At 38.0% G+C, this 11,399-nt stretch overlaps 2 protein-coding genes across 2 annotated transcripts; one reads left to right on the top strand and one right to left on the bottom strand.

Moving 5' to 3' along the window:
• Positions 1 to 6,534: 6,534 nt before the first annotated feature.
• Positions 6,535 to 6,924, top strand: LOC145008744 (uncharacterized). Its single transcript, XM_078967356.1, has one exon. It carries the CDS (start codon positions 6,535 to 6,537, stop codon positions 6,922 to 6,924), a length of 390 nt encoding a protein of 129 aa, XP_078823482.1.
• An 846-nt stretch (positions 6,925 to 7,770) lies between these two features.
• On the bottom strand, positions 7,771 to 8,850 carry LOC145008745 (Restriction endonuclease, type II-like superfamily protein). The gene has a single exon (XM_078967357.1). It carries the CDS (start codon positions 8,848 to 8,850, stop codon positions 7,837 to 7,839), a length of 1,014 nt encoding a protein of 337 aa, XP_078823483.1. The 3' UTR covers positions 7,771 to 7,836.
• Positions 8,851 to 11,399: the final 2,549 nt, after the last annotated feature.

Here is an 11,399-nt window from a genome sequence, read left to right on the forward strand (position 1 = left end):
TAAGGGGTGTTTAAGGAAGCAACCTATAAAATGACCGTCATTGGGTATACATTCTTACCCACCGTGTGACAACCCGAAAAATTTCCGTCACTGTAACCCATTTCTGTCAGTAAAGCCGTTATGTTCCAATTTTTCCGTTAACTTTGTTTTAAATTAATAAAATTGGGACTTCTTATTTTGACATCATAAGTGTCGGAACACATTGGAAATGTGTGAAAACATCTCAAATATTTAATTGGAAAATTTATAGTTTCGACCACGTCGGGTTACGACAACTTAATCTGGTACGACCAAAAGCCTCGTTTAACGTCAGTATCGGATAAAATTCCACCGAGCCTCAAACCCGAACCATATATAAAGTTGAGTGGGCTTCATTTGAAGCGTTTCCACTCTCTCTCTCTACTCTCTCTCTCTCTCTCTCTAAAAACTCATAGTTTGATCCAAAATCACCTCTCTCAAGCCCCAAATTGGTATGTAATCCTTCCTAGCTCATAGTATAACATGTTTAGCTTTCAAATTCGTGGCAAGATCATGAAATAGGACCAAAAAATGTGTTTACAGCCCAGGAACACCCTTAGGCCGCAAACACACATAAATGGGGTTTTTGAGCCTCAAAACCCTTCCAAACCACTTTTGGAGCTTATATATGACTTAAGGGCTTACAATACTGGACTTAGAACACCAAAACCTTAACATTTGAGGGTAAACAAGAGTTTATAGCCCAAGCACATGCTTGGACCGTAAACACCATTTCTTAGGCCGTAAACACCTTTTAAGGTGTTAAAATGCCCCTTAAACACCTCCTAATCCTTGGAATAAAGTCTAGAATTATCCACCAATGTGTTAGGGACCTTAAACATGAAAGAAACCATCCCCTTAGGAGTTCACGGCCGTAAACCCCCCAATGAATGGTTCATGGGCCGTAAACTCCTTTGTGGTGATCAAATGGTGCCCTAACTTCCTTCCATGGCTTGTAATTTGGACTAGAAACACTTGTGATTGACCTAGGACCACCAAAACACAATAAGATTGGGTACATAAGAGTTTATGGCCGTAAAATCCTAGTTTACTACCGTAAACTCCTCAAATAGTCCTTATGTTGTTCAAGTTCCATTCCAATGCCTTAAATCTAAGCCTAACATCACCCCACAAGAGTTATAAGACCATTAAGCACCCAAAAACACCCCCACCATGAGTTTACGGTCGTAAATTCATGGAGACATGGTCTTAGGGTCGAAAACTCCCTTAGGAGTTTACTCTTGAAGAGAAAACTCCCTATTCAAGCCATACACACCCTTAGATGCTACTCGGGTCACTCCTAACACTTGTAATGAAGTATTTTCGCGTCTCAGAGTGTACTGTCTTATCTAATTAGTAGTTCAAAGTCTAATTAGATATAATTATGTATCTCTTCATATTACATAGGAACCTCGCGCGTTCTCAAGCCCTGAACTGACACATAGCATCCAACCGACACATTTTTCGACTGGTGAGTTCATACCCCTACGGTTTTCCATGTTTTCAATGTTTTCAGGGGAGGGAGGATACAAGCAAAAGTACAAGAATATCTTGTACTTAAAGTTATTATTTCATTTAAAATGTTTCATATTTTATATACTTTTAACACTGGAAACCGTTTTAACCAACTGTTTGACTTACAGAGTTAGTTTTCAAACTAATTGCAAACCTGATTATACAGTGTTATGTTGTATATTTCACCAATGATTTCCCACTTCATTTATGATAAAATCATTAACCTAGAACATTAGAACACGTCATCGGTAACACTCCACAGAGATACGCGAGTGGAGGACCCCCTTTGTAACCAGAATCACAAACAGGAATTTCCGCATTATTACTTGTAAATTTGTTAATCTTAATAATTGGAGACACGTCCTTGGAAACACTCCACAGAGATACGCGAGTGGAGGACCGCCCCCGTAACCAGAATCTCTTGGAGGGAGAGCGTGACTTGAGTGTATAGATCTATACGGGATTGACAACCCCGCACCTGGCTGCTAGCTACAGTCGAACCGAAAAGGTTCAAGGGTGATGAAAGTCATAAAATGATACTGGACTACTTATTGCCATATATAGTCTATCGTATGGTTATGGAACTCGCAATTTAGATAACAAAGATTTACTTGTTAGTAATAATGGATCTAGTAAACTAATAACCTTATGAATTAGTTTACTTTTCACACAATAGTTTTATATACGTGTTAAAACTAACATACATTTCAAGGATAACCAGGTTTTCAGGAAACATCACACGAACATTTTAAGTATGGTAGATACTTATACATTACATTCAGAACCGATAACCGATTACAAACTTTTTAGGAAAATAAGGGTTTTTTCTAGGATAACGAACTGTACATAACCAAATCGTATAACAAACGGATAACCAAACTTTACATATAAGAAAAAATGAGATTTTCTTGGATAAGCATTTTTTCAGAAACCAAAGGAAACTTGTTCATTTTTAGAAAACAAACCGCTTATGAACTCATCAACTTTATGCTGATTTTCAAACTGCTTGTAGTCTCAGGTCCACATTAGACAGGTACTCGCGATCTTTTGGAAAAGACGGAGCGTATAGAAGTCACGTCTTTACTTTTCTTCAAACTATTGTATAGATAAACATGTATTACTTTACTTTCAAACAAATGTAAATACTTCTATGTAATGTAATGTTATGTGTTTACTATGCTTACTATGTACATTGGTTGTGGTACTTTACACGACGTCATCCGCCCCGGAATGTTTCCATCATAGGTTTCGGGGTGTGACAGATTGGTATCAGAGCCCTTGTTTATAGTGAACTAGTATACCAAACCTTACATGGTATAAGACTATAAACACTAAGGGGCCGAAGTGCTCTGAACTAAAAATATACTTTAAAATATAAGTAGTTTTCAAAAGTATACAAGTATACCTAACCGCCGGAAATCGTAACTACAAGTAGAACAGAACATAAGTAAATGGGTGTTGTGTACTGCGGTTAAATCTGGGCAGTTATGTAGTCGTGTTTAGGGTCAATATAGCCTGATCAACTATATTCATTCGAGACACGGCCAACATGTGCTTGGGAGTGACTATGGTGTGCAACATGCCTAAAACTTACCTAATATCCAAACAATGAATCATCGTTACAGCGAAACATAAAAATACTATGGGAGTATTTTAGCCAGAGCCGAGTACGTTGTAGAAATTCATTCTGAGTGGTGCTACTCACTCCTTCCTTAGCGATAATTTATCTGCTTTGATAACTCTTTCCTGTTTTATCGCTTAGTAGATCATTATACCTGTCATAATGAGATATCTCTTGTTCCATATCTCTTGATTTAATTCAGAGGACTTATGATCCTCTCTTTCCTGGCTATTATAGATCAAGATGCCTCCAAAGAAAAAGACCCAGCTCAAAGAACAACAATCCTCCTCCTCCACCACCTCCCTTTCCATTTGATCCCGCCATGTTTCAAGCAGCTGTTAATGCTGTTGTGGCTGCTACCATATCACAAATGAACCTCGGTGATTCAGGCGGGCCAAGAGGTGGAACTCAGCCTCAAAACCAGGAAAGTAGCCAGGGACACTGGAATGAATGTTCCTATAAAGACTTTATGAACGCGAAACCCACACCCTTCAATGGCACTGGAGGTACAAGGATGCTACCAAAGTATCATGCATTATGGTGGCCACTATGACTCTTGAGCTGCATCGGTTCTATGAGGACTAAAGAAAATCAGACAGGGTTCTTCCAAAGACCATATTAGCCAAAACTCCAACCAAGAGAGTCTTTAAATAGTTGTGGTTGCTAGGGTTTTCAGGTGGAAACTTAATACCTTACTTAGGCACCAAGCAGCCCATGGACACTCCTTTTAGAAGCCCTTGGACGAAATCTATAGGGCCTTTCTATAGGATTTCGTCCACTCCATACCAAGGAGTCCAGCAGCCCAATTTTGCAACTATCAATGATTTGCAAAACAACCTCTCGATTATTAATCAGTTCCTTTAATCCCAAAATTTATATCAAATTAATTTTTGACTAATCACTAATTAATAATAGGATTTCCAAATAATATATCAATCTTATAATATATAAATAAAATCATTTTGAGTACCAATTTATTATTCATATAATAAATCTTACTCTCTCTCTCTCTCTCTCTCTCTCCTCTAGTCATCCTATCAAGTTGCATGAGTGAAGGAAACCCAAAAGACCATGCTACAAATCAAATCAAGTACAAATCAAATAACACAAGAGCAGGCAAAAAGTTCACTAAGAATGTACATATTAGAAACACAAACATAAGCATACCATACAATAATTGACAGAACAATAAATAGAAACATATTAATCACGATATTTAGCGCTACCCTGGCCTCCTCGATAGTAAGCTGAAAAGCACGGCCCATGCCCTTGGGGGCTCCGCCCTCCCCTATCGCCCATCAATGATCCTCAAAGTGGATGGCATCAGGGCCTGTACCGGCTTAGCGACGAGCAATGGATATTTGACCTTCACATGGCCAACCTGATCACAATGCTATCAAATCCTGGTGCTTGTTATTGGGGCCGGATGGCGACAATCCCTCGCAAAGTGACCCTCCTTGCCACATTTATAGCATCCAAAAGTAGATCGACAAGGACCCTCATGAACCCTGCCACACTTGCCATATGTGCAACCCTCTGAATCCCATATCTCACATTAGCGGCCTTGAACCGCTTTGCCGCAGGCTGCAACTGCACAGGGGCATGCCTCAAATCCATCGTCTGGAACTCCATCTCAATCTCACGCCACCACGTGGCCTCCTATAACTCGATGAGTGAACCATATCGCTAAATAGACACAAACTGGCAGATATCTGTCTTGAGCATGCTCAAGTATCGGGTCATCTGAGCTTGCTCAAAAGTAACAAACTCAGGTTGGAACAACACTCTCTCAAGGAACATCTTGGTGATCTCAGCCAACGACTCTGTCCCCTGCCTCAGGTGCAGATACTCCTAGGCTAATCTCTCTCTCTCTCTCTCTCTGTGTCTCTCTCTCTCTTTCTCTACTAAATGGACGTATCTCGAATGGAACATCTCATAGAATCGTTCCCAAGATACAATAGCACTATACTCTGGAGTGTATGAACAGTAACCAACTTCCACTAATCCTCCGTTCCAAATCGAAGAAGGTTCAGAACGCACCTGACGTTCTAGTCAGCTGGGCAGGAACACGTAAAGAAACATCCCTCCACATCGGACAGCCACCTCATGGAAACGATCGAATCCTAAACTCCATCAAACACTGGGAGCTTCGTATTGTCGAAGTCTCGGTACTGGAAGGCTCCCCCCCCCCCCCCCCAATCCCCACAGTAGCGACAACCGCAATGGCTGCAACAACAACAGCCTCATAAAGTGCAGCATACCGGTCATCAAAGAACTCCATTATAGTGGTAAACAACTCTGGTATCCGCCCCCAGACAATAGAAACAACCTTAGCACAAATCATCTCCTTGACCTGATCCTTGGTTAACCATGGCCTATCACTCGCTTTTGATCTGGATCCCCTCGTGAACACCATACTGAAAATAAACCAGAGAGATATCAGATGAAACACATATCACATCATAGGAACCAATCCACATCAAGACCCAAGGGGTTGTGACTTCCCTATTACGCGTACGAGTCTTGTGCTTCCAGTAGTACGAGTCCATACTACCTTCCACAACTACTCGTATTTGTCTCAGAAGATCATCACATCAACCCTAACAACACACACTAGAATACACATACACCCTATTCTCACTTCCTAGAGAAAGGCTAGACATTCCTCGACTAGCCGGCTGACCCCACACAACTCATCCATAAAACTTCCACCAACCCTGTAGCACTTGTGTATAAGATCATTTTCATCATGTGCAAGTAAGATAAAAGATCAGAAAGCGATTATTATGGGTGTGATATGTCTAACTCGAAATGAATTGATAAAATGGTGATGCTCTGAAAAACTTATTGCAAGTTATGACGTTCGATTTCAAGTTAAATAGCCTATTTTTTGATACTCGATTTACAAGCGGTGATATCAGAATCAGAGTGTGATCGAGATCATTTTTCACATGTAAAATTTTAAAATTGTAAGATGATAATATCAAAATTGAAATTTTAACGACCCAGACTTTCATCAATATGTAACCCAACATCAATATGTTAACCAGTTGGGTTATCCTTTTTAATGCGAGTTGGAAAAGATTGTTGAACAACCTTCCTATCGTAAAAGACTAAAAGCTTATTGTTTATTTTTTATTTTTAATAGTTTTTAGTAAAAGGTAATGGAAAAGAGAAGAAAAGAATAGGCGAAGGGTTCAACTTTAACATCCGTTGAACAAGTCTGAAGTTTGGTTACACCTTTTCTCCCAAATCGAATTCCTCACCCAAACCCTAAAATTCTTTACCTCTAAGCTTTCCATATCCTCTAAATCTATTTGTTATCAATTCTTAACGAAGGCGAGGCGAGCTTCTGTGTTGGAAGCACGCCGATCGCCACCATGTCGATAAAATCATCATCGCCGATCCTCCTCATCATCATCGCCACCGCAATTGCCTTAACCGCCTCACCTATCTGTGTCCAATCCAAATCGGATTTCCTCCTATTGCCGTCAGATGACACCGGATCCACCTCTCTCTGCCCTCGTTCCGTAAACTCCGAATCATGTCCTGTCAAGTGCTTTAGACCCGCTCCGGTTTGCGGCGTCAATAACGTTACGTACTGGTGCGGATGTCCCGAGGCAATTTGTGCCGGTGTACAGGTGGCGAAGCTAGGTTTTTGTGACTATGAAAATGAAGGCAGTGGGCCGGTGTCAGGTCAGGCGCTTCTCTTGGTTCATATCGTTTGGCTTATTTTACTCGGATTCTTCGTGTTGTTCGGCCTTCTCTAAGTTCTGGTGATCGACATTGTTTTTTTCTTTTTTAATTCTCTTTACGGCTTTTCTGGTTGCATTTGTTGAAAGTTGAGGTCTGATTTTTTACATACGTATTCGCTAGTTTTACCATTCGTTGTATCTGTAGATAACAATTCATTTTAATGTCATGTATCATTCTATCATTCTATTAAAAGAACCCATTAGTTGTTCTTCAAGGATCAAGATATGCGAGGTTTTGTGGCATCTTTCATATTGTTCCTGTCTTATGGAATGAAAGTTGCGTATCCATTGTATTACACGATTGATTCCTTTCACACTGTAAAACTTGAAACTACAGTCCTTGATTAAGTTTAATTTGTTAAAAAAGTTTCAGCAAGCTCTCAAACTTGACTACAAATTACATTGAAGAAGACAATGAGACTCCCAAGTTATGACACACTGCAAATTCCCAAAAATCACTTTCATCATTCGTTAATTTACTTGATTCAGTGCTTAAAACTATTTCAGATTTCTAGAAATGGTAACAACTACACAAAAACTCGCAAAGTGAAAAATGAACAGACATGACATGGAATGTGGTAAATGATGTATGAAAATGCTTCTAGCTAATCTGGCGACCATGTTACATGTGGAGATGAACTGGACATATGATTCTGTTTTTGTTTTTCCTCCATAAGGCTGTCACGAATTTCACAGCTAAATAATTGCTACTAGTTATTTGATGGATCATGTGATTTCGCTTTCCATGATTAATATTTCCACCCTACATGCATGGATTATACAGAATTTAATCTGGATAAGATCAATGAAAATTACAATTTTAGACAGCTTGGCCAAATGTTCGGAATTGATAATAACTAATAAGAAAAAAAAGGATAAATTATTCAAAAAACTTGCTACAAATGGTATATGTTGAGTAGTAGTGCATCAGTCTATTCGTATTCCATTAATTTCACGCATCAACAATCTAGAGTTCCCAACAACACGTTTACTTTCTTCGACAATATAACTATATAACTCATGCTTAGGCTCTGGGCATAAGCCTTTCAACTCAATCAAAGGATCTTTCACAACATAATTACTATAAATCTCTCTAGCAGGCTCCACATGACCCCACCAAAAATCCGACAATGCCATCTGTAACACATTCCAATATTCTAAATCTCTATCTATCCTAATTAAACTACTCCCTTTTGGAGTCCACACATAAAAATCCATCCAATCACGGTCCAAAATCTCCATCAATCCTTGAGCTTGTGGGATGTAATTGTATGGAACTTGTGTCCATGGGAAACCTTTTCTCATATTACCCTTATAAAATGGGCATTTTATTTCTAACACCCCTCGGCAAGGCAACCCATAAACCATCTTGTCGATTACCCCATCAGGAGATGCTGCAAGCCAATTCCGATTCCGGTCCCCATCGGAATTCAAATTCCGGCTAACATGGAAATCAGGAAAGAAAACGGAATTGGCATTCCCGGTTATATTTTTGTATCTTTCAAGTGCTTCCTTTTCTTTGATGTTTTTCCAACAAGTGGAGAGGTTTCCTGTGAAGGGTTCGACAGCACCTATCTTTTCTAGCCAGAGTTGGACTCTTCTGTTGGGCCAAAAGCCGATAGCTTGTGCAAAAGTGCTTGCTGTTAGCGTATACTTTCTTTCTTCTTGCCAGTTTTTGAACCGGTGTTTAAGACTGGTGGATTCAAGAATAGGATGACTTGAGGTACATAAAGATTTGGTGGCAATTCGATATTGATTTCGTGTTGTGCGATGCAAGTGTAAAACAGCCACGATGTGAGCAACCGTGACAATGAATTCGAGACTTCGAGATTGGAGATGTGACTCATGAAATCCGAAATGCTTACTGCTGTTACCTGAGTTAGAGTTATGAAACCCCAAGTTCAATTTCCATATCAAAACCACGTCTAGAAACAGCTCCATAAATAAAAAACTGTTCATTGCCTCATTGGGGACTTTCATCAAACAGGTAGCATGCATATATAATATTAACTAATTTCCAGCAAGAACAAGAAGTGTTTTTACATACCTCGTTAATGGTGGTACAGAACGAAAAGTGGCTGAGTTGTTTCCGCCTGATTATCTTCGCGTATTTAGTGAGTAGGTCGTATATATGGTGACAGAAATAAAAATAACTCGCCTGACGGAGGAAGCAGCCGATTTTGGCGATTTAGCGTTGTATATGGAGGAGGCGGAGTAGAAAACAGTAGAGCGACACCGGAGAATAGCATAGGGCCGTGAGGCGCCGGAGAGCAGAAGAGGTCGAGCACAGAAAATGAACGGACGAGCGGACGGTGACAGAGTTGAATCTAATTTAGGGTTGTGTTAATAGAATTATATAAAAGAAAACATTAGCAATTTTAGTCCACTTATTAGATTTTCTCCAATAACATAACAAAAAAAATTAACAAAAATAGTATTTTTTTTTTTTTTTTTTTTATTTTTTATGATTTAACTCCAACCAACATTTAAAATGATGTATTTTTAGAGGACTTTCTATTTGATCTTTATATTTAGTGTTTAAAGGAAGCCAACATAAAAATGATGTTAAATTTAAAAGTTGTTGGTGGATATTTAACCTCCAAAACTCAAAAATGGTGATGGATAGAGAATGGTTGGAGTTATTGTTAGTTGCTAAAAAAATGCAAGAATTTTTCTAAAAGTTAACAAACTCCAATGAATACAAGTCAAGGCTAAATTAAAAATCTATTAAATGCACTGTTTTAAAAAACAATTATTTAGTTGAATTAATATGGTGAATAGTTTAACCGGTCCGACCGTCAAAACAACCGGTTTCTATAATTTTCATTTTTTTTTCTATTTTCTTATTCATACATACATACATACATACATACATACATACATACATACATACATATATATATATATATATATATATATATATATAATGATATTAAATTTAAAGGTTGGTTAGAGGATATTTGGTCTCCAAAACACAAAAATGGTAATAAATCGAGAATGGTTGGAGTTATTGTTAGTTGCTAAAAAATGCAAGATTTTTTCAAAAAGTTAACGAACTCCAAAGAATACAAGTCGAGGCTAAATTAAAAATCTAGTAAATGCAATGTTTTAAAAATCGTTTTTTAGTTGAACTGGTATGGTAACCAGTTTAACCAGTTCTAATGCCAGGTCGACCAGTTTCTATAATTTTTTTTCCTATCTTTCTATTCATACATACATATATAAATCATGAATTTGACGTTTACAAATTCAAACATTAAAAATCCATATAAAAATATGTTGTAGATCAATTCAAATACATTAAAAATAACACATAATAATAAATTTCAGTGTTTTGCATCAATTCATATATATCAAAAAGAAAATAAATTATAATAGTAAAACAAAATATAGTTTTTGATGAATAAAAATACATCAAAAAACTTTATGACATTTACCATATGTTTTTATTTAGACAAAACTAGATAGATTTGAAAAAAAAAATCATCAAAGTTTATTATGCAAATGGTTATTTTCTCCGTGTTTTTATTCGGTTTAACTGGTTCAATCGGTTTATTTTGATCTGTTCAACCGTTTTTTCTAAAAATCGGTCGGATCAATCCGGTTCAGAAATCGATGTAAAATCGGTGATAGTTAAACCGCTCATTCTCTCGGTTCCCGGTCCAACAGGTTCGATCGACCGCTTCAATCAGTTTTTAAAACATTGATTAAATGTCACTATGTAATTTTCAAGTTTTATTAAAGTCATTATAATTTTTTAAAAGTTTTTTAACAATCCCCTAAAGCCGTAAACAGTATGGGTGACAATTGGGTGGTGTTGGTGGGTGAGGGTACATCGATCCAGCCTAGCCTATGTATGTATTCAAGTTAACGAGTCATGGATTCGCGGGTTGGAAACACCAATCCGAACACGACCCACATAATACGTTTATTTATACAAGTTTGCGGGTTCACAAATCAATTTCAGGTCGGTGGGTCAGTTTCAGGTTAGAGGGTCAGCGGTTGAGTTTTGGGTTAACTTTTCATATTAAATTTATATGGATTATACATGTATTTAAAATTAATTACTAAATAGCATTTAAGCATATACACTAAATACGGAACAATGTTGGTGGCAACGTGGCAAATTACTAAAACGTCAGATAGTGACGGTGGAGCTCGTGTTTTCTGGCGTCGGCACAGAGTACCCGGCGGGACGAAGGGGAGAGTCGATGAGGACGAGATGAAGAAAGGGTGAAGTGCAAACTACGAAGGGTGTTTGTGATTCAGGATTCTCGATTCTAGCCTTCTATGACACGCTTCAAGCAAATACCAATTAATTTATAAATATTAAATATTTTTTAAAAATCCTGTAAATTTGGCGGGTTGATCCGTAGACCCAAACACATAATCTGAACCTGACCCATGAAAAGATAGTTTGACGAGTAAGAAATTTCAACCCAAACTCGTTTAATTCATATAGGGTTTTGGGTTGGATCGAAATTACCATC

Source organism: Lactuca saligna, chromosome 8 (assembly GCF_052625555.1).
Source record: "Lactuca saligna cultivar CGN05327 chromosome 8, ASM5262555v1, whole genome shotgun sequence".
NCBI classification, from domain to species: Eukaryota; Viridiplantae; Streptophyta; class Magnoliopsida; order Asterales; family Asteraceae; genus Lactuca; species Lactuca saligna.

Excerpts from the sequence above, each read along its gene's own strand:
- LOC145008744 (XM_078967356.1), top strand. The coding sequence starts at position 6,535 with ATGTCGATAAAATCATCATCGCCGATCCTCCTCATCATCATCGCCACC.
- LOC145008745 (XM_078967357.1), bottom strand. The coding sequence starts at position 8,850 with ATGGAGCTGTTTCTAGACGTGGTTTTGATATGGAAATTGAACTTGGGG.